This window comes from Pipistrellus hanaki (assembly GCF_964339955.1).
Source record: "Pipistrellus hanaki genome assembly, chromosome: 19".
Classification (NCBI taxonomy): domain Eukaryota; kingdom Metazoa; phylum Chordata; class Mammalia; order Chiroptera; family Vespertilionidae; genus Pipistrellus; species Pipistrellus hanaki.
Genome location: NC_140521.1, coordinates 10,826,033 through 10,850,114, shown reverse-complemented (window position 1 = coordinate 10,850,114; position 24,082 = coordinate 10,826,033). Strand labels below are relative to the sequence as shown.

The 24,082-nt window shown below is 44.0% G+C and overlaps 1 protein-coding gene and 1 long non-coding RNA gene across 4 annotated transcripts in view; both read left to right on the top strand.

Moving 5' to 3' along the window:
- Positions 1 to 24,082, top strand: part of LOC311613558 — a 475,229-nt gene that overhangs the window by 269,815 nt on the left and 181,332 nt on the right. The window lies entirely within an intron of this gene.
- Positions 14,960 to 24,082, top strand: part of TMEM218 (transmembrane protein 218) — a 93,116-nt gene continuing 83,993 nt past the window's right edge. For all 3 annotated transcript variants that reach the window (XR_014793474.1, XR_014793475.1, XM_084867575.1), the window contains exons 1-3: positions 14,960 to 15,023; positions 20,013 to 20,122; positions 20,825 to 20,927. Coding sequence is in view for 1 of the 3 variants with exons in the window: in XM_084867575.1 (XP_084723701.1) it covers positions 15,015 to 15,023; positions 20,013 to 20,122; positions 20,825 to 20,927 (222 nt within the window). In the remaining 2 variants the exon portion in view is untranslated. The remainder of the gene's footprint in view (positions 15,024 to 20,012; positions 20,123 to 20,824; positions 20,928 to 24,082) is intronic.

The following is a 24,082-nucleotide window of genomic DNA, read 5'->3' as shown; positions in this document are numbered from 1 at the left end:
AATCAAACAGTAGAAGCATAACGCTGTTTAGAAACTACAGACTAAATATTATAAGAGAAATTTAATTCTGAAAAGGTAATGAAGCCCTGAGCTAGAAGAGTGGCCGGTGGGGTTGAAAATAAGAAGATGGATTGAGTGGAGTGATGTCACAGAAGCAAGACCTGGGGACCAATTAAATGTGGAGAGCAAGAGGCAGTGAAGCATAAACCAAACAGAAAACGAACAAAATTATCCCACAGTTTGAAGCCTGGGTTAGAAGATTGTGGTGCTTGGGGAAAATAAAGTTTGAGAAAGTGAGCTGCTAGTAAGAAGATAAAGATCACCTTTGTGCAGTGGCGTCCCTTTGGCCCCGCTCCCTTTGACTTCTAAAGCTCAAGTACTGTATTCTGATCGCAGATCTCTGGCAGGCAAGCTCAGAAGATCTCAAATGTGTAAGATTCTGTCACCAACGGGGTCTTAAAAATCACTTCAATTAATTACTCAACCTTCAACTAATCAAATCAAAGCTAAGAAATTACAATCCCAAGGAGGAAACAGTTTCAACCAAGGGATGGTCAACAGTGTTAAGAGCTTTAGAGGAAGTAAAGAATTGAAGAGGAAAAAAAAAAAAAAGCCATTGGATTTGGTATTTAGGTAGTCACTGAGAAAATAAGTGCCCTGGAGTGGAGGGGAATGCAGGGTTAAAAATGATGTGGAGTGGAGGGGGGTCAATGGGGAGAATAAGGTGGATGGGTCCAGGGTAGAGGGGTCCATTACAAATACTTTAAATAATAAAGATAAATTAAAAATTTATTAATTGGTTAATTAATTAATTAATAAGTATGTGGGGCTAAGGCAGTCAAGTCCATCCCCAGTGCCTAGCATATAGTAAGCACTCCACAAACTTTAGTTGTTGTTAGTTCTTTTTCAGAGAAACGTGAAATTAAATGAAGGGGGGAAAGGTTGGTAGTTTAGTGAAAATAACTAACTACTTAAGGTGTTTAAAAAAATAGTGGAGACTGTGTTTAGACAAAAGTGAGTTCTCAACAAAGACAAAGACTCAAGGAGCAGAGAGGAATGGCAGCTGATGGAGGTGAGGGTGGAGCACCTGCAGGGGACTTTCATAAAAGAATGATGCAATGATCAGTTTTGAAAAAGAGGACAATTCCGGGCTAAAGGGGAAGAGAAAGAATGGGGGACTATCCAGATAATATTGCATGAAAGAAAGGGGTATTCAACATACCTAAATAAGATTATCTCTTTCTAAAGAAAATGGGAGGCATAACCATCAACTGAAAACGTGTGTCTCAAGGTGGGGTCCTGTATGTGAGGAAGACAGAAAAGCTTGCCAGGCTGGCGTGGCTCAGTGGTTGAGCTTCACACTATGAACCAGAAGGTCACAGTTCAATTCCCAGTCAGGGCACATGCCCAGGTTGCAGGCTTGATCCACAATATGGGGCGTGCTAAAGGCAGCTGATCAATGATTCTCTCTAAATAATGATATTTCTATCTCTCTCTCCCTCTCCCTTCCTCTCTGAAATCAATAAAAATTAAAAATAAAATTTAAAAAGACAGAAAAGCTGTAGAACAGTGGTTCTCCACCAGAGCGATTTTGCCCACCGCTCTGCCCCCAGGAGACCTTTGGCAACATCTGGAGAAGGGGAAGAAGGTGCTACGGGCCTCTAGTGGCATCTTGTGGAGGTCAGGGATGCTGCTAACCACTCTATAATTCGCAGGACAGCTCTCCACAACAAAGAATTGTGCTGTCCAAAATGTTCATTGTGACGAGGCTAAGAAGCCACGCTTTAGAACAACACTGAGGAAATTTCACACACACACACACAAAAAAAAGTCAGCAAAGGATGGGTAGGAGAGTACTCAGTAGCTGCACAGACCTACCCAAGCTTAAATAGCACAAATCTGTAGTAAATCCAATTGTATGTTGTTGTTTTTTTAAGTTTTATTGTTACACTAGGCACCTGTTGCAGGAATATTCCTGCAAGACTTCTATGGGCTTCCCTCTCGCCACCTCTCCTGGCCCCCTCACCCCTCCACCTCTCCCACTGTGGTGGGCGGGCAGGGCGGAGCGGGTGAGAGCCCATGGCCACCGCTGCTGCCACTGTCTCCAAGGCCGCACGCACTGCCACCTCCAGTATCTCCAGTAGTGAAGTTATTATTAGGTAGTTTGGTTTGTCTTTGATTCTAACTTCCTATTAAGAGGTCCCTCTCTCTCTCTCTTTTTTTTTTAATGTATTTTATTGATTTTTTACAGAGAGGAAGAGAGAGGGATAGAGAGTTAGAAATATCGATGAGAGAGAATCATCGATCTGCTGCCTCTTGCACACCCCCTACTGGGGATATGCCCGCAACCAAGGTACATGCCCTTGACCGGAATCAAACCCGGGACCTTTCAGTCCCCAGGCCGACGCTCTATCCACTGAGCCAAACCGGTCCCGGCAAGAGGTCTCTCTCTTAACCAAGAGGCCTGCTTTCCTCAGCACCTCGTGTTGGCTGACTCCTGAAAAGGATATAGTTGTGCCTGTCTGAAGCTTCTTGCATCTTGATTTCCTGCCAGGATGCTCAAAACCCATTTCTACCAGGAGGTGAAAAAATGATCCATTTAAGCTCCTCTGGGGTGGAAGACACAGTCTCCAGGGTGCCACTGCACTCACTCTTTAAATTATTTGGACTTTGAAACAAGTGATCTGCCTAGACACGTAGAGCAATTGAGTGATGAGAAAGAGAGTGCCTACTGCTCTTATACCTTCTATGAGTGCCCTAAGGAAAAGCAAACGATGTAGGTGTGAGTGACCCAGAGAAGTGACCCTTCCAGTGACCCAGAGACGAGGTGTCATCTGCCAGGTCAGCCTCTCACCTAGCTATCCCACAAGGCCTCTTGGAACCTTCTAATCCAAACAGGACCTTCTAATCCAAGCAGAGAATGTATGCGGTGGGTGCCCAATAAGCATTTGTTGAATAAATGCAAAATAAGTTTTAATGCCCAGAATATCTCTTCAGTATGTAGGTTACCCTCCCTTTGAGTAGACTGAGGCTAAAAGAGACAGAAGAGAAATTAAAATGAGTTTGGCACTGAGACAGAGCGGGGCCGTGTAAGAACAGGAGATAGAAATCGTGTTCTCTCCGAGCGCCCCAGATTCCCACGTGCAATGACTCAGGAGATAGCACTGGCAGATGGAAGAGAATGGAAACATATTTCCAAGACCACCAAAGCAGGGAGTGTTCCATCTCTGTGAGCCAAAGAGCATCGCGGCCTATTTCTGACCGAAAGAGTGAGATAAAAGTTCCTCCTCAGGAAACCCACATTTATGCGGAGCTGGAGAACTTGCTGTTTCGCAGCGTTAGCTAAACAATGCTAGTTTGATTAGCAAATATTAGAATTGGGAGAAACAAGCATCGATGCAAGTAAGAGAATATTCTGCTGCTGATTTAAAGACAAGTGAATCGCTAAATATTTTTATTAGCAGCAAATTTGCTGCTTGCTGGAACTAATTTCACGCCCTGTAGATATGGTGCTTAAGTTGGAAATGGCGTTAAATTGCTCTCTCCTTGAGGCGGGTAAGGCCTCTCTGGTGGCAACACCCCCTAGACAACACAGGCAAGGGAGCGCTGCTAAGACAGACAGCTTTGGAGCCAATCATAGGGAAGTCCAGAGGAAGTTCCGCCCTATATTTCCCCTCCTGCTTCCAAAGAAATGTTTGTCTAAAAATCCAAGCCCTTTAAAAATAGAGTTGACTAGAAAGGGCTGTTTCTCCTAAGGTTCTTGAGTTTCTCCATTCAATTTTTACTCTAAATTCACATTACTCTTTAGTCAGTATATCCAATTTGTCAACCAATTATAACATAGTTTGTGTATTGGTCCTGTCTTTCCTACTGCACCATTCAGTTCCTAGAAAGGAGAAGTGAACAAACAAGTACAACTTGCAGGTCAAGGAGCTAGAATAGAAGAACTGAGGCAAAAATAGTAGCACAAAGGATGAAACCAGGTTAGAACAAGGCTGAACAGAAAATGCAGAGATCAAGGCAGATGGGGGGGGGGGGGGGGACGTGAAAGCCGGTGAGCAATCCATAGTGGAGGCCAGGCTAGCTCTGAGGGTAGGAACTGCTATGGCTTAGACACCAGAGACAGGGGACACATTAAATAGTAAAGATAAGAGCATGCTGTGGGTGAACAAATAGACCAACAGAATGCAGAACAAATGCATAAGGACAAAAAAAAGGCAAGAGTCTAAAAGGCCAAAGCAACAGCCAGGATCTACATAGAAGCTGAAGAAGGTACAAAACACACAAATACACATATACAAATGGATTGAGGTACTCATTAACAGACACTTAATGGTCAGTTAATACTAGAACCAACATGGGTTCAGTAAGAGTAAGCCTGCCAAGCTGAACTCATTTCCTTGTCAACAGAGTTATGTAGCTGATATGTCACACCATCTTATTATCTTACTTCATGACTTCTGACTTGACTAAACTCTTCACCTACAGGATAAAGCCTTAACTCCTCACCATGGCTCTGGAGACCCTCTGCACCCTGGTTTATTTCTTGCCATTCATTTCCCTGAACCTGGAGCTCCACCCACAAGAGAATATTTGCTGTCCCTGAACCTTCTGAAGACATTCACTACCCCGTGGCTGGCTTGTCACATTTCCTCACTCTGCAATATCTTCCCACCTCCATTCTCCATTCATCTTGCCCAAATCCTAGATATCTTTCAAGGCCAGTTAAGATGTTCCTTCTTTTGTGAAGCCCTCTTTTCTCCTTTCCACGTGAAGAAGTCATCTCCCCTTGCTCTGTGTTATTGTATACTTTGTTTATACCATTTATGCACAGTATGATATAATGCATACTATTTATTACACATATTTAATTATACACATACTGATTTGTAGCTGGTGTATGAAGGCCTGTCACCTCTGCTAAATTGAAAGCTCTTTAAGACAAGAATGATATCTTGATTATTTTCATGTCCTCAGAACCTAACACAGAACCTAGAAGATAGGAGGTCAGCAATAAACATTTATTGATTTGGGTGGGAAGAAATGCCAAGTACAATGTATCTTCAAAGTTACCACATGAATAACGTAAAATGGGTCGTTAGGTGGAACTCAAGCTGTGTGAACACACACCCGGACTGGAAGTAGACCTCCAGTGTTACCGAGTTCTGTCCTAGGAAACATTTTTATTAGTGACTTGGATTAAAACATACAACAAATGTTTGTCAAATGTGCAAGGAGAGCCACTCATGTCAAAGAAAAGAGAATCAAGACTTTAAACATAAATCTAATAGGCTGAAATTTAGTAGTCTGGAAAACTAACTAACTAAAGTCTAAGCAAGATGAAGTCCTATATTTACTTCAAAGGTAAACTGTACATACAAAGTATAGTGGAAATTTTGCTTGGCAATAATTAGTGTGCAGAAGAGTTAGAAGCTTCAGTTCATCAAAAGCTTTAAAAGCAAACAGTGGGATGTGACCAGGAACAAACTAAGAAGACTAGAGTTCCTGATGGTCATAGAGTTTTCCAGCTCAAATAAGCAGTAATGGCATCACTGTACTCGGTGTCTTTTGAGCTTATTTGAAGTATTAGGAACAATTCCTGTGCCATATTCTGAAAGATGCTTTAATAAATCACAATGCAGACAGCTGTGACAGGGGTGGTAAGGAGCCTAGAAACAATGAAGTAAACAAAGAATGAGTGAAACTCTGGATGCCTAACTTGGGAATCTGAAAACTAATGGGAGGTTGCACTGGTATCTTCAAATATTCTTAAAGTGGTCTTTCCTGTGTTGTTACAAATGGCAAAGCCAGATACAGTGAATAGGGATTAGGAGGAGGCAGAGTTTGGCTCAATAGAAGAAAGGTTTTGTAAAATTTATAGTCACCCAACAGTGAAGTGGGCAGCTTTGGGAGGTTGAGAACACCCCAACCCTGAACATAATTAATGCAAAGGCCAGATAAACACAAGAGATTTATGGAATAGATTATTTTTATATATACAAGTTATAAATACCTTCCCTTGTTAAATCTTTCAGTGGATCATTAGAATCTGAAAGATACTGTCTCACGTCCTTCTCACATGATGCCAGTCTCATGACCCTATCCCAATGCCCCCTGGCTTCTTCTGCTGCCCTTCCCCCTTCTCACGCTTTCAGCCCCAGCCCACGGCGCACCAGACACTCTGAACTCCTCGCCTTATCGCCTATTCTCTTCTCTCTCAGAGCCCGAGAAGCCTACATGTGCTGTTGCTTGAGCCTGGAATCCCTTTCCTCTTTCTCTCTGTGGCTAATTTCTAGTCACTCATAAAGACCCTATTCAAGTGTCACCTTGGAAACCTTCCCTGACCCCTCTATTTCCTCTCCTGTGATTAGGAAGCCCCCCAGACTTACCTCTCATGTGGCCTCTACCACACAGGGTGTTATTCTCATTTGTTGCAAACAGTACCGTGGGGACAATTGGAAGAAAGAGACTGTAGCTCCTGCATTTCGAGAACACTGCTCAATGAAAGGTAGATACTTAGTGTTTGAAGTGAACTGCCTCAGGCCCTTTTTCCTTTAGGTCAAATCATGATCAAGGAGCCAGGCAGATCTAGTTTACTCAGTGTGCACTCATCTCCAGAAACAGAGGCTTTGGGGAAATGACTCATTTGGGAATGGCCATCCTTCTCAACTACAGACCACCCACCATAGCAACTCCACACTGTGCCTCCTTTCTCTTTAAGGAATCTGGCTTCATTGTTGTCATTCCTCCAGTCACCTGTCCTTCATCACTCCCTCCTTTCTCCTTCTTGTCCCCTACTTACGTCCTTCCTGACTCCCCTGTCTCAACCAGGGGCATATGCTGCCAAAGCAATCAAATAAGCAATTCTATTCATTATCATTTATGTATTAGATTAACTAACGTAACATCTATTTCCCTCAGGGCCTCTGACTTGGTGTAGCAAACTCACTCATTAGCACTTTCTACTCGGGATAGTTTGGATGGTGCCCCTAAGGTAAGCAAAACGGGGTTCAGAGGCAGAAATTCCAGGGACTGAAATCTTCAAAGCTTCTTCCCCTCCCTGTGGACAGTGGTCTTCGCCGGTCAAATATGGAATATTTGTGAGCTGTACTCTCAAGCTGGCCATCCCCAGGTAGCTGTGCACTGCTGAGAGAAGCATATTTCTAGCCCTGATTTAGCTCTGAGATCTCTTTCCTGAGGATTTGGTCTTTCAATCCCAGAACCAATGTGGAGTGGGTGGGTGAGGGTTCTCTGTTTTTGTTTTTTGTTTTTTTAAATATATTTTATTGATTTTTTACAGAGAGGAAGAGAGAGAGATAGAGAGTTAGAAACATCGATGAGAGCATACTCTCCTGGAGAGTGCCAATGGTGGTGACACTGGACTTTGAAGCAACACCAATCTCTAAGAAGAACCTTTCCATTTCAGCAGCCGGGAGCTCAGATCAGAGCTGTAGCCATCTTTTAAAAATCCTTAAGTATGGGTCTGGCCATCTCCTTCCACTCAGGGCTCAATGATCAAGAGTACACTACCCAAGCCTCCACTTGACTCTGCTCTGAAGTACCCCGAGAGAACAGACTGAAAGTGCTCATTGGTGGGACCCCAGATGATTGAATGGAAGCACTTTTCAGCTGCTTCTTGGACACAGTGAACTTGACATCTTATAAGAAAGCGTGGGGCTCAGGCCTGTCATAGGCTGTAGCGGTGCCTCCAGACATCTGCTAACCCAGAAGCCCCATGGTTCTCCTAATACTCTCTCACTCCCCATAAAACATCATGAGTTTCCTCCCCCATCCACCAAATGTTCCTGCCTAGACTCCAGCTGAGTTTGCCATATATATCCTCCCAGCAGCTGCCTGGTGCCTGACTCTAGGGCTGCAGTCCTCTCCTGCTCCACAGAGGAGAGGAAATCGGAACTCGCAGAAGCCTTCTCCTGCAAGAGCTTCGTACTGGCCAGCTGCAAACCCAGCGCTGGGCAGTGCTGACAGATCCTGTGCTGTTTGATGCCTCAGATCCGCCTTCACACTGTAGCCGAACAAAAGGACCTAACGTCCACTGTGTCACCACCGTGGCACCCTCCAGGGGAGGACGCTGTTTACAAAGAACAGAGAACCCTCACCCACCCCGCAGATGCAGAGAAATGAGCCTTCCACTTCGCATACTGGGAGGCAATCACCAAAGCTAGTCACTGTTACGAGAATCAAGCCCCATTCTGACCTTAGACTGCATTAACTGGTATCTGGCACCGCTCCTTCTGGTTTTGCTTTTTGGCAGGCAAGTCAGATAATGTCACTCCTCTGTGCAAAACTCCTCAAGTGGCTTCCATGTCACTCAGAAGAAAGCTACAGCCCTACAAGGCCCCTGCAGGCCCCCTCCCTGCTCCAGCTGCACTGGCCTCCTTGGTGCTCTTGGAAATTCACCTACGTCCCTCTCAGGGCCTTCATGCTCGCTTGGCCCTCAGCTCTTCACTCTCTCACTTCAGGTCACTGCTAAGATTTCGCCTATTCGGAGAGATACTCCTTCCTCGCTTGTATAAAACAATACCCCGCCCTACATGCCGCTTATCCATCCTTATTCCAGAACCCCACATTTCTTCTTCCTAGCATTTGAAACCAGCAGATTTTTTAAATTTTTTTTTAACCAGCAGATCATTTATTTGTTGACTTTCTGGCTTCTTCCACTGGAATGTAAGTTCCATGAGAGCAGGGCTGTTTTGTTCATTCTTTATCCCCATTTTCCAGGCACACAGGAATACTCAGTACAAATATTTGTCAAACGAATAAACAAATGATGAATGCATGACCTATTCTCAAGCTTTCATACATGGTACAGGATTACCGGCCCCGAGCAAATAAGGAGGTGGTGCTCGGCAAAAAAAAATGAAGCCCCTCATCCTCTATTACCCTGTTCAGAAAAGAGGTTTTAAACGTTGAACCTAAGATTCACACAAACCAGCTATCCCCTCGCTTCCCCATTTACCAGGACTCCAGTGTTTCAAATGATGATGTGCATAATCAGAATTCCATTCCCTGTCTGTCTATCCACCAGGCCTTTTCTATTCTTCAATTTAAGAAACAGATCTTAGAACTCCTTCCCAGCATGAAAGACCTTTCTAGCTATCAAATAGGCCAAATGAACCCAATTTTCTGGTGACTGAGCCCCCTAAAACATTTCATTTGGTACTTGGTACTGTTAAGGTAGACCAAGTTCTTCCTTGTTTGGGCAAAACAGCCTTTTCAGAGAATAGACAAAATACCTGGCTTCTACTTGTTGAGCCAACTGGTTAAATTTTCCCCGAAGGACACTTGGATTTGTAAGAACTAGCAAATAATTTAGAAATCAAAGCATATTATTTGTCTTGTCCGTTTCTGAGCCCCACCAAAGAGAGAATTCATCCTACTTCTCTAAACCACGGAGGCAGAAAGAGGCTTTCACAACACACAAAGCTGCAATAATGCTGGAGGGAGCTGTCCAGGTTTGCTTTCCATTCTATTGTCTTATGCTGTCTGTTCCCTCATCTCCCAGAATCCAGGCTTAATAATTTACAGCGGAAAGACATTTAATAAATAAACGGCCAGATTGGAGCTGTCAGCACCACACAATGGAGCTGTTTGCATCAGCACCCACTCTCCCAGCTTGCTCCAGCTCAAACAATTGCTATTTTCATAAAATTAGTTCCTCTGCAGTTTCTATTAATCAGAACGTTCTCGGGTGAGAATTATGCTGGGATTTCATCACCATCTGACTTCAACCGCTTTGTGAATCTGATGAATTTTTATTACCTTTATGAGTGGCAGAGAAGGTTAAAAAAAAAAAAAAAAAAAAAAAAAAAAAAAAAAAAAAAAAAAAAACTTGGCTGGGCTGATGTGAGTGGCAAGACCTCATACCAGCCGAGTTCTTACCGAAGAACCCAGATCAGTCCCCCGGATCACACCACAGTCTCCCCCAAACACATCTTTTTATATCTATCATTCCAAATCTTCTTGAGGTCATAGCGTCTTAAAAATCTTAGGAAAGCTATAGATATCCTTCCCAGAAAAGCCCATATATGGGGATATACACTTACCAGTGGGTTTGTGGACACTCCCTCTCCCACTCCACATATATGGCCCATGCCTGGCCTCCAGAGTGAAATCTGCATCCTATGCCTTCCTAACCATCCTCACTTCCCTTAAGAACCTTAAACCGGAACTGAAAATCAGCCAGCTCTGAATTCCTTTGCCGAAGCAGACAGATTTGGTAAAGAGAGAAAGTGATAAAAGTAAGGAAGCTTTTCATGATGGCCATACAACTTTTGAGAAATGAGAAAAATGGAAAATAGAAGACAACTTATATTAGCTGAAATCATGCAAGTCCAAGAATCTGCCAACTGGTTACCATGCAGTGTATTCATGTGGATTAGACATGAGATCAAAATCAAGACAATGTTTGATGAGTCTCTTTGCTTCCAGACCTATCTCATCTCAAGGAAGACACAACATATATGAAAGAAACCTTGAACCAACGGAACTAGGGGTCTACTACTACTGACTAAGTGATTTTAGGCAAGAATGTGAGGTTTTTTGTTTTTTTATCAATTACACTGATATTATCTCTATGGATGTGAGATTTTTTTAAAAAATGAACACTGCATGATTTCCAAAGTCTGTTTCAGTTCCAACATTCCATGGGGTCTGATTCACTAGCAAACTCTAAGATAGATAGTAAAGATCAGAGCTTTTTCTTAAAGACCCAATAGTAAGTATTGTAGTCATATGTGCCATACAGTCTCTTTACTACTTGCTTCACTGCTGTTGTAAAATGAAAGCTGCCATAGACAATATGCTAATGAATAGGCATGCTGGTGCTTCAGAAAAACTTGACTTATGGACACTGAGATTTGAATTTCATGTAATTTCGTATTTTTCTTTTCCCCCAACCATTTAAATATGTAAAAATCATTCTTGGCTTGCAGGGCATACATAACATAGATGGCAGGCCAAATTGGGCCCATACCCCATTGTTTTCTGACCCCTGATCTATAGCATAAGGTGAATATTATAATCTAAAAAATCATGGTGGTAATCCTGGGTGACCTGGAAAATCAGTAACTACTGACAATATAACTGGGGGTGGGAGGGAGGGAAGATTTCGGTTTACTCAGTTTCCCAATTTAGCAGAATAATGGCAGCTTTTGAGTCTCAGCTAAATACCAACAATTACTAAGTTTTAGGCACATTTTCAGAATGTACCTGCAGAAATGTGAAAATAATCACATAAGAAAATGTATACTGCCGAAACTGGTTTGGCTCAGGGGGTAGAGTATCGGTCTGTAGACTGAAAGGTCCCAGGTTTGATTCCGGTCAAGGGCATGTACTTTGGCTGCGGGCACATCCCCCGTGGGGGTGTGCAGAAGGCAGCTGATTGATGTTTCTCTCTCACCGATGTTTCTAGCTCTCTATCCCTCTCCCTTCCATTCTGTAAAAAAATCAATAAAATATATATTTTTTAAAATGAAAGAAAATATATACCAAAAATTCAGGGCTCCCTGTTGGGAAAAGTTTTGACAACCATAAAATGAACGAGAAAACTTTATCTTCTCTGCAATCATTTCTTGTACTCAATTACCCTAATAACCTCATTTTTGTTACCCTACCTCTCTACCAGACAGCACAACAATGATTTTACACATTTGAGAGAGAGGAAATTAGATAGTGGTGTTTATAGTTAATGTTGCTTCGATTTTTTTTTTTATTTAAGAGAAGTTTGTAAAGAAACAAATGTACACCTATACGGCACCTATGTGCACTGTATAGGTAGTACACTGTGCGTAATACATATATGGCAGGGATGTGGAGCAATGTGGAGACACCGTGTAACACGGCATACAGGAGACCATTTTTTTTAAAAAGAGAAAGACTGGATAGTCAAGTAATAAATTTTCTTTAGAGTGAACTTTGATTAAGAGATGGCAAAAGTCGGAGTGGTATGGTGACAGCACTTCTTTCAATTTAAATGTAGGATAGCATCATCTAATCAGAAAACTAACACCACTTCCAGGTTAGGGAGTGAGTCAAAGTGGGATTTGAGGGGAGGGTACCTTCTTTTAGGAGAGAAAACCTAAAATGTTATATCGAGTCAGGAAGTTGTAAGAAGTTTGGAGTGCCTCCTCACCCATGCCCTATTCTTTTTTTTCTTTTTTTTCTGAGAGGAAAGAAGAGGAAGAGAAAGATAGAAATATGGATGAGAGAGAATCATTGATTGGCTACCTCTTGCATATCCCACACCAGGATAGAGCCCAAATCTGAGCATATGACCTGATGGGGAATCAAACCATGACCACCTGGTTCATAGGTCAATGTTCAACCATTGAGCCACACTGGCTGGGCTCATGCCCTATTCTTAATTTATAATTTAACATATGTCAGTTTGGTCATTAGAAATTATTAACTATCCCAAACTCTAATGTTGAACCCTTTTCCCCCAAACATTAGGGGCTCAGAACTAGTCCTGACAGGGGTCTTCAAACTACGGCCCGCGGGCCACATGCAGCCCCCAGGGGAGTCTGATCCTGCCCGCCAGGTTTTTTGGGCAGTGAGCACAGCCAAGGTGTTACAGTAGGGATTAGTAGTTCATATAGTCCGGCCCTCCAGCTCTCTGAGGGACCGTGATCTGGCCCCCACTTTAAAAAGTTTGAGGACCCCTGGTACACAATGTTATTTTCCATTACCTGTCTCCTCTGGCTTAGACCAGTTTCCCCATCATTTCCCAAATGCTCAATGCTCATTCTTGTCTCAGCCTCTTGTTCAAACTATTTTCTCTCCATGCATTCCCTTGCATCTCTGTTCCACCTTTCCCATTCCTACCCAAATGTCAAGGCACAGCATTAGTTCTATCTATACCAGTGGTCAGCAAACTGCGGCTCTCAAGCCACATGCGGCTCTTTGGCCCCTTGAGTTTTTAGCAAAGGCCATCTTAGGAGTACCCAAATTAAGTTAATAACAATGTACCAACCTATATAGTTTAAGTTTTAAAAATTTGTCTCTCAAAAGAAATTTCAATCATTGTACTGTTGATATTTGGCTCTGTTGACCACTGACCTATACCATGAAGAGCCAAAACAACTCAGACAAAAACAATATTTCACCCAAATAATTACAAGTGAAGAAGTGCTCTGAAAACTATTAAATGCTCTGTAAACAGGAAGTCTTATTATTACCTGGAGCAATTAACTATAAGTTTGGCCCATTGTTATATCTTGCTTTAAATCATTTTCCAATTGTTTCATTAGCAAACCACAAGCTAAAAAGGCAGGAGTCACATGGTATTTCTTTTGTATCCTCACAGTTCCTACTAGTGCTTAGTACTCAATTCCAATTAAATGAATTAATCAAAATAATGGCTTTCTTAACCACAGAGCTCCTCATTGGTCCACGTACGGTCAAGTTGTTAAACATATAAGAAATCATTGGTTGTAAATATCATTGTGAATGAAACTTTGAAAGTAGAATACTCAGAGGGAAGGCAGGGGAGGATGGGTGGGTGGAAAGAGATCAATTAATATGCATAACCCATGGACTCAGACCATTGTGAAGGCATGGGGTGGAGGGTAGGGGCAGGCAAGAAGAGGTCAATGGAGGGTTTAGGGAGGGGATTTACGTAATATTTTCAACGATAAAGATTTTTTTTAAAAAAGAAAGTAGAATAAATTTGAGACGTACATTCAGTGGCTTTCAACCATCTTCTTCAATTTCACTCCTAAAGTGAGGTGACCAGACGTCCTGCTTTTGGTGGGACAGTCCCGATTTTTAACAATTTGTCCCGCGTCCCGCGTTTAAAAAAAAAGTCCCGATTTTTGGAAAGAATCCCTACATCAAAATGGGGTGTTCCAGGATTGAATCGTTTGCTTCCTGGTATTTCAGAATGCAATAAAATGTTGTGTACGGCCAAGGGTTCAAAGACTAGAGCTCTCAACTTTGGTACCGTTTTTGCTTTTTTGTTTTCCCTTCCTGGCTCAGCCATGGAGCTTGCATCCTCTGTCCTACTTCCTTTGCTCAGCCTGCTTTATGGATCTTTGGGTCTAACAGGTTACAGGCTCGAGACAAAATCATGGCAAGTTTTAGTTCGCAGTTAGATGAAGCGCAGCTTGCTAAAGGCGTGTATCATCAGCTCCAGTGACTGATGCCTGGAGGTGTGGCTACAGAAGATCCACTGGACTGGCCGTGGCCTCCTCTTCCCAGTTCTGTCCAGTGAGAAGGAGCCTTGCCACCGTCTACTTCCTAAGAATAACAGTAGAATGAGGCCACGTAAGAATAAGTGAAAAATGAGGCGGGGTAAGAATAAGTGAAAATATCATGTTATCACAACTACTGAGTCATACTCGGTTCTTTCCGGGAACCTGTTAAGGATCCTGAGTAATTGGGCCTGTCCCCCGCTTTGAAGCCACATCTGCTTCGCCCACCGGCGCCACCGGCTCAGGACCTGAGGTGCTCCTCAGACCCCGAAACAGGCATTAATGTCCAGGCTGCTGCACCTAGCTCCGCACTCGGACATGAATGAAGGGTTGCCGGGACCCTACGCATCTCCGCAGGACTGTGACGTCTCCATAGTAACAGCGAGGGGCGGCGAGAAAGAAGCTCCGCTCCGACCTGCAACCCGCCCTCAGGCGCGACTGGGCCAATGAGCCCGGGGGTTACCTAGGGGATGGTGTGATTGACAGTACGTGGCGGGGCGTGCGCGGAGCCTGGACTGCTTCTATCCAATGGAGCTGAAGGCGGGGGCCCGTCTCCAGCCAATCGGAGGGCGTAACGGGGTGCGACGTGCCCACCCACCACGCTGCCTGGAGCCACGGCGAGCGTAGGCAAATGAGGAGAGAAGCTGGGCGTTGAAAGAGGGGCGCTGATTGGCGAATCCGGTGCAGCCTGGATGAAAGCCCATTTGTGATTGGTTCTGAGCGGACTAAAGCTGAAACCCTTGCGAGATGTGGGGAGCCGGGGGCGGGAGGAGGTAAGGAGTGGGGCGGCCTGCAGCGGAGAGGATGGCGGAGGTGAGAACGGTTGAGGCTGGAGCCCAGGGAGCTGGGCCCAGGAGGCTGGGCCAGAGGAGGCTGGAAGAGGCGGGGCGGTAGGTGGGGCTCGGACCTTGCCGCGTGTGGGAGGACGCCCCAACCCATTGAGCCACACGGGCCGGGGCTGGACAGGTTATTTTTTTCCATCTCCAATCTACCTGTGTTAAATGCCACAGACATTCAGTACGTGGACTGACTCCAGAACTCAGGTTGGCTAAACCATCAGTTCTCAAAGAAGGTTTGAAAAAGCCCTGGACATTAAGCGAAAACACTATTGTTATTACTATTTTAATCAAAGTTTTACTCAATCATGTATCTATTCCAGTGTGGGAAATAATATATTATTCACATTTAAACACACTGAAGCTCTAACTGGTTCGGCTCAGTGGATAGAGCGTCGGCCTGCGGACTGAAGGGTTCCAGGTTCGATTCTGGTCAAGGGCATGTACCTTGGTTTTGGGCACATCCCCAGTAGGGAGTGTGCAGGAGGCAGCTGATCGATGTTTCTCTCCCATCCATGTTTCTAACTCTCTATCCCTCACCCTTCGTCTCTGTAAAAAATCAATAAAAATATTTTTTTAAATGTAAAAAACACACACACACTGAATTAATGAGATACAGTGACTGCATGTTCACTCCTTCCCCACAATAGCTCTCTGTACTATATCCAGCCCTTCCTTTTCACTCTCAGTGAGAAAATGCACGGTGTGGTTATAAAGTGTTGAACTTCATTCTTACAAGAGTTTGGGGATATTTATCGCATTACTTTAAAGCCAGGCCATACTGAACCCAGTATCTCATGAACTTTTAAGATTTTGTGGAGGTTGATGGACAGTGTTTCTAATAATCAGCTTCCATTACCATTTGCCCTATATTCTAGGGTGATCGAGTTGGTCCAATTCTTAGATTTTTGTGTATAATATCCAAAACAGCAGCAGCTAAACTTAACTAGTAGCCTTGGCCGGTTTGGCTCAGTGGATAGAGCATCGGCCTGCAGACTCAAGAATCCCAGGTTCAATTCCGGTCAAGGGCATGTATCTTGGTTGCAGGCACTAACCCAGTAGGGAGGGTGCAGGAGGCAGCTGATCGATGTTTCTCTATCATCGATGTTTCTAACTCTATCCCTCTCCTTTCCTCGCTGTAAAAAAAACAACAAGAAAAAAAAACAAAAGCAATAAAATATATATTTTTTAAAAAACTTAACTAGTATCTTGTTAAGGGTAGTACCAAGAACTTAGTCAATCAAGCAGGAAACCTGCATCATTTATTTTTCCTTAATTAAAAAAAATTTCAATTAGAATTTACAGTCAACATTATTGCATTAGTTTCAGGTGTACATCACAGTGTTAGATAGTCATTTACACTACAAATTGCCCCCCCCCCCCGATATTTCTGGTACCCAACTGGCACCATAATAGTTATTATAATATTATTGACTGTATTCCCTATGCTGTACTTTACATCCCCATAATGCTTTTGTAAGTACCAACCTGTTCTTCTCAATCCCTTCACATTTTGCAGCCAGTAACCAAATTCCTCTCCCCTGTGGCAACCATCAGTCTGTTCTTTGTGTCTATGAGTCTGTTTCTGTTTTGTTTGTTTTGTTCCTAAGATTCCACACATAAATGAAGTCATGTGGTATTTGTCTTTCTCTGACTGACTTATTCACGTAGCATAATACTCTCCAGGTTCATCCATGTTGTTGCAAAAGGTACGATTTTCTTCCTTTTTATAGCTGAGTACTGTTCCATTGTACATAGGTACCACCACTTTTTTATCCACTTATCTACTGATGGGCACTTGGGCTGTTTCCATAGCTTAACTATAGCAAGTAATGCTGCCATGAACATAGGGTTGCATATATTTTCAAGTCAGTGTCTCAGGTTTCTTCCAATATATACCCAGAAGTGGAATTGTTGGGTCATAAGGCAGTTCCATTTTTACTTTTTTTGAGAAACCTCCACACTGTTCTCTCTCTCTCTCCACCCGAGGATATTTTTTCCACTGATTTTTTAGAGAGAGGGAAAGACAGAGAGAAACATCCATGTGAGAAAATCGATTGGTTGCATGAGCCCTGACCAGGGCCTTGGCTGGGGAGGAATCTGCAACCGAGGTATGTGACCTTGACTGGATTCAAACCCGGGACCCTTTGGTCCGCAGGCCAATGCTCTGCCCCCTGAGCCAAACTGGCTAGGGCTCATACTGCTTTCCATAGTGGCTGGACCAATCTGCATTCCCACCAACAGTGCACCAGGGTTCCTTTTTCTCCACATCTTTGCTACCACTTGGTGTTCCTTGTTTTAGTGAGGATAGCCATCCTTACAGGTGTGAGGCAATATCTCATTGTGGTTTTCATTTGCATTTCTCTGATGATTATGATATTGAGCATCTTTTCATATGTCTGCAGGTCACCTGTATATCATCTCTGGAGAGTTATCTATTCAGGTCCTTTGCCCATTTTAATTTGGATTATTTGTTTGTTTTTTGTTGTTGAGTTGCATAAGTTCTTTATAAATTTGGTATCAACCCCTTATCAGATGTGTCATTGGCAAATATCTTTTCCCATTCAGGGGTTGTCTATTCATTTTATTGATGTTTTCTTTTGCTGAGCAAAAACAAACAAACCAAAAAAAATAAAATAAAAATCCAGCCTCATTTCTGATGCCTTCTTCCTAGACTCCTTTCCATCCCCACAGCTAAGACAGAGTTCTGGCCTCAACATTTCTTAACTAGAGAACTGCAGTAGTATCCCAACTGATCACCAATCTCTGCCTCCAGTTAACTTTTTAAAAATTAAAATATTTTTTTGAGAATTATAAAAAATAGTATTGCACTGGGTAGTATAACAGATACCTGTGTCCTACCAACTAGATAAATAAACATTGACATTTTGGCACATCAGCTTAAGTTTTATATTTTAAAGAAATAAAACATCACAGACTTGCCAAAACTGGTTTGGCTCAGTGGATAGAGCGTCGGCCTGTGGATTGAAAGGTTCCAGGTTCAATTCCGGTCAAGGGCATGTACCTTGGTTGTGGGCACATCCTCAGTAGGGGTTGTGCAGGAGGCAGCTGATTGATGTTTCTCTCTCATCGATGTTTCTAACTCTCTATCCCTCTCTCTTCCTCTCTGTAAAAAATCAATAAAATATATTTTTTAAAAAACACATCACAGACTTAGTTCAGATCCCTTTTAATCTATTTCCTAACCCCATCCCCCTTCTTTCCTCCCTCTCCAGAGGCAAACACTCTTCTGAAATTGTTATGCATTATTTGTGCACATATTTTTATACTTTTATAGTATATAGTAGTATATCATAAACAATATTGCTATTGAGTTTGTTATACATTTTAAAAATGCAAGTATTATTCATTTTTAAGCTTGCTTCTGTCACTCAACCTTATTTCTGAGATATATTTCTCTCCATCGAGATAGATCAAGTTTGTTCATTTCATGTTCAGTATGAGTATGTGATATTGCATCCATTCTCTTATTGATGGCCATTTAGGTTTTTCCAGATGTGTTGGTATTATAACTAACATCGTTGCACGTGTCTCTTTGTGCATGAGTTTTTCCAGAACAGTGATTCTCCAAAGAGGGTGGTACTCCTCCTTGGTCATTTTGGAATGCACGGGGGCCTATCTGAGTATTATTGTGACTTTGGGGGTTCACAGAGCAGGGCCCGAGCTGTTCGATACTCTGATGCACCAGCAGCCCTCCCTGTGGAGACCTGTCCTACCTCCTGTACAAACTCCGGAGTGTCCCACAGGATACAGATTTATAATCCGAGCCTAAATCTAACTTTATTTTTTGTACAAACAGAATGTATTTTTTGGCAGAGCGGAACATAGTTTAAAATTTCCAGGAATGCAACTCTTCATGTAAATCAAGGGAAATTATACTTATTTGTGGTTTGGAACTCTAACAAGAGTTGTTCATCACTCTCGAAAATTCACATAACCGAAGGCAGCCCAGCTCGTGGTATTTGAGCCGCCATCCAACGCACCTGCAGCAGCCTTGCATTTTGTACTTTTCCGTTCGTGGTGCTTCTAAGTTTAGGTGCAAGCATCTGACTGCTGTACTTCATTATGTATTCTAGGGTAGTCAGCCCGAACATTTGTATATTTAAACATATGCTGTTTTATAATGAATTACTTTCCATGTAAAATTGGTTTCTGGGTAAGATTGAAAGTAGGGACCTGATTTTATTATTTTCTGATTGGATAATCACTTGTCCCAACACCATCTATGAAATCCACGGTATCATAAAGCCAACTCTGTCCTGAGCAGAGCTCTCCTAAATGCCTGGATCTGGCCCCGGGTTCCCTTGTCTCATTCTGCGGGTCCATGTGTCTTTCTGCCACTATCACACTGTTTTAATTACCTTGCTTTTATCATGTGTCTTGTGGCAGTTGGTAACAAGAAAGGCAAGTTTCCATCCTAATTCTTAAAATTGTTTTTGCTATTCCTGGGCTTTTGCTTTTCCATATGAATTGAGGACCAGTTTTCAAGTTCCACACACAAAAAAATATATAATATTTTTGAGATTTTTTTTTTTTTTTTTTTTTTTTTTTTTTTTTTTTTTTGGTGAGAATGGCATTGAACTGACAGATTAAGGAACATGAAGATCGATTAAAGTTGAACCATCCCACATCGGAACATGGGTTATGTCTCTATTTGGGTCTGTTTTATTTTTCTATTCAGGTCTTTTTTTTTTTAATAAAATTTTATAAGTTTTGTTATAAAAATCTTATATATCTTTTGTTGGACTTATTCCTACTTATACATATGTACATATGCATATAGACATCTTTTTATATGACGAGTTTGGACTTTCTGTATCTGGCTGAGTGCTCTCATGTACCCCAGGAGTGCGCAGTAGGTGGGCAGGCTGGGGGCTGAGGGGACACCGCGCTGGCCCAGGGCCGGGTGGGGTCAGTGCGGGACTCAGGCATCCTCTCTCTGCAGGTGGCCGGCACCGTGCTCGGCGTGGGCACCGGCGTGTTTGTCTTAGCTCTGGTCTGGGTGCTGGCGCTGCTGCTGTGTGCAGTGCTGTCCAGAGCCTCCGGGGCAACCAGGTAAGGCGCCCTCTCCCCCTGGGAATCCACGGGAAAACCACGAGGAGCAGAATCGCTGGTGCTCATAATACATTTAGAAGATCCTTCCGGCCATTATTGCACATTCTCACCTTGTACCATCAGCACCGAGTGTTGGGGCTGTGCTTGTGTGAGTTTCTTCATTGGTCAGCCTGTGGCCGATGCTTGGTCCAGTCCCTAAGCTCTAGACCTGGGTCCAGGGGCCCTGCTAACAACCAGCTCTCCATCACGCACCAGCCTCAGGATGGAGGCTGTGAGCGGACACAACACTATAGCTTCGTGCTCTCTGGCCGGTGTCCGTGGAAAGCAGCGAGTCTCATACTTGACTCAGTGTCTGGTCTAAAAACAAACATGGAAGTCAAAAGTTGGGGTGAGGGAGGGGCCACTTTGTTTTTTTTTTGTGATGATGACTCCGCAGAGGCAAAAAGGAAAATTCCCACTTCCCATTCTTCCAAGCTGGGAATGACTGGGACGGAACAGGAATGCATCCAGCTGGTACTGTCCAGGGAGAAGGGCTTTGGGGTGAAGTCATTTCTAAGCTTCCAGGCGGCATGGACAGCCGGTCCCTGGGCTTTGTTAACGGGCTGGAACATAGAAGACGGGCCCCAGGGAAGAGCCCCCCGGGGCCGGACCGACAGAGAGGAAACCAGAAGCAGTGCTGTAACACTTGCCCTCTGGCCCCAGGTTCTCCGTGGTGTTGGTGTTCCTCGGTGCCCTGCTCATCACGACAGTCCTGTTGCTCTTCCCCCGCGCCAGTGAGACCCCGGCCCCAGAGGAGGAGGTGAAGGTAAAACTATTGCTTTTATGTTGCCTCCCACGTTGTATGTAACTCTTGCTCCTCTTAGCCTGGACCTCACTCCTGCCCTGGCTGTTCCCTGATGGCAGGTGGGCTGAGCTGTGTTAGGAGATTTGTAAAGTTAAAGCGAGGACGAGGAAAGCTGAGGGAGGTTTGGATTCCCTGCCCCTTCACCCAGGAAGGGGATCGTATTCTGAGTCCCCATCAAGATGAATGAGCACCTCCCACTGTGGGGCAGGGGGAGGAAAAGTGAATTAAGAACAGGAATAGACCTGCTCCTGGCGTCACAGTGTCCCTTCCAGGTGGCCTGGGCTCAGAAACTCAGATCCTGTGCCTCACCTTCTGCAGTGCCCCCAGGGTGCTGAGCGGCATGCTTTTCTGCCTCCTTGTGCTGGAATGTTCCATTTCTGACGTGAAGAATACACTTTTCATAGAGAAGAGTAGTGAGGAAGCTGTGCCAATAGATGAGTTAGCATCTCAGTCTTCTGGGCGTTCCTTTGGTCCTCATTGCTGGACTCATACCTGCCCGCGCCACCTCTCGGCGTGGATTTCTGCCATGTTTCTCAGAGTCTGTCCCTGGACACTCTCCTCCTCTTGGTCCATTCCTGGTTGGGACCCTGGCTTCTTCATGCCCAGCTGCTCTCAGACGGCTACCATCTTAATGGTATTGACTTCTTATGTCCCATTATTCCTTCTATCAGCTTTCAACCTCCACTGCAACTTCTTAAGCAGAAATGGTAAGAATAGCTAACATTTTTTTAAGGGATTACTGTTTGCAAGGTCCTGCTGCATGATCTCATTTAAGCCTCTAAATGCCCCGAAGTAGCGTGAAGTAGGTGCTGTTATTATCCCCATTTTATAGATAAGGACACTGAGGCTGTAAGAGGTAAAAGTACTTTTACCCAAGGTCAGGCATATATAGAAGGAGTCAGACCAAGGATGGAAACTGAGCTCTGTCTTCAAAACTTTCATTGATGGGGACTCAAGACTCTTAGGGGCCATCACAGAGAGTTCATAAGCTATTTTGACACTTTACAAAAGTACACAAAATTGCATCATTCTGAGCCAAAATTGGCACATATTTCCACCTCTAGGGCTAATCGTGGCAAAATGGGTGGAGAATTGTTCTGAAAACTCGCAGGAAATAATACCCACATAACTTGAGGAATAATTTCCGTCCGTGCTAGGTTCTTTGGTCAGCGTTAAAAACCACTCTGCTGGTGCGAGCACCGTGTGTGAGCTGTGGCCACTTCCATCTCGGCTTCCCTGACTTAAAGAGGGAGCGCCGTGAAGGCTGCTGATTTCTGGACGGCTGCAGATGCCAACGTTGGGAAAAGGGCACAGGGCAAACACTGTTCACAGTCAGTCCCTCTGTCCTGTCATGTGACCCTGCAGACCCGGGAGAGGAGTACGGGGGTTGAACAGAAGATGTTCGTCAGCATGGCCAGCGGACTAACGTTCTCGTTTTCGGGCTCTGAGAACCGGTCCGGCAGCAGCCCAGCTCCATACCTATCAATAATACATGGCCTGGGCCTTCTCCGCCCAGGGCCTGCTAATTGGCTAATTAAAAAGTGAAGCGTGTCGGACGAGCAAACATGTAGCCCGCAGGAGACTTGTTCATCCCGGAGCCAAGGTCAACGTTGTGTTAAAGCTGTTTGATCAAACTGACCTGTGCCTGCGTGGGCTGTGGGGGTGTCTCTGGAGCAGCCCTTTCTTCGTGTTGTCTTTGGGTCTCAGCGATGATAGCAGGTGCCTGGTGGGCGGCCCCTGTACCGTCCCTGTCTGGCGGGTGCTTGGTGGGCGGCCCCTGTACTGTCCCTGTCTGGCGGCCGCTGTAACAAATGGCCACAAGCTCAGAGGCTCTCAGGACAGATGTGTTATCTTAAAAAGAGCTAGAAGTTCAAGATCGGTCACACTGGGGTAGCGCCAAGGGTTGGAAGGACTGAATCCCTGTCCAGAGGTTCTAGGAAAGACTGTGTTTTTGCCCTTTCCATCTTCGGGGGGTCACCCTTGGCTGGGGGTCTTTCGCTCCCTCTTCAGAGTCGGGAAGGTAACATCTTCCAACTTAGCTTTCCTCCCGTACTTTTGAGGACCCTCTGATCACACTGGGCCCGCCTGTCAGCCGGGGTATCCTCTCTATTTTGAGGTGAGCTCATTAGCAAAGTTGGTTCCACTTACAACCTTAATTTTGCTTTGCCGTGTAATCTAACCCATTCCCGATTTTCGAAATTTAAGATGTGGACATTCTTGCACTGCTGTTCTGTGCCCCCCCAGTCACCTTTTAAATATTTGGGATTCTCTACGAGGTACTGGCTTCTCAAAGCTTCTGGAATCTGTGAAGTCACCCAGTCTGTTGGTTTGTGTAGCTGTTCCATTGCGTCTATAGATTGAATTTCTTTTTTTCCTGCCCAGACTTAAGCACCACCATTTGGATCTGGAGAGAGTAGAGCGCTGGCAGCAGACAGCAGACCAGTGGGTACCTAACACTAATTGTAGGTTTTTATCAGCAAAGACTAACAGCTTTGGGGCCTCAAGTATGACTGGTTGCCAAGCAGCCAGCTGTTTGATTGGGGGACATGATGGACCTATGTCTTAGTGCTTTAGTATCTCAGGTAAATGGCATTTTTCCTAACCCTAGGAATGCTGGGTATGAATGTTAGCGTTCAGAACTCTTCAGATTAGAGTTTTAAAGGGCCACCTTTTTGTTTTGAAAATGAACCCTCCACAGTTGGCAATGGGTTATCTTTGGGGTTCGGATTTGGGGCACATGGGATTTATTATGCTATCAAATTTATATGCATGTTTAAAATTCTCTCTAATAAAAAGTTAACAAAAATGAGCCTTTCTAAGACCAAGCAAGCATCTCAGAAATGCTTTCAGATACCATAACAAAACATAACATAACATAACATAACATAACATAACATAACATAACATAATATATGATTCCAGAACATAAAGAACTTGTCCAGGGGGTCTTCACAGTGTTTACAAATCTCCTAAATCAAGCCATTTGTTTCCTGTGGATTCATTCATTCTTTTTCTATCTTACACTTCCGGCTCAGGTCGTTAAGAAAATGTTCTTTCTTGACCATTTACGGAGGAGACCCAGAGCAGGATGTCACTGGAAGGCACAAATACGAACA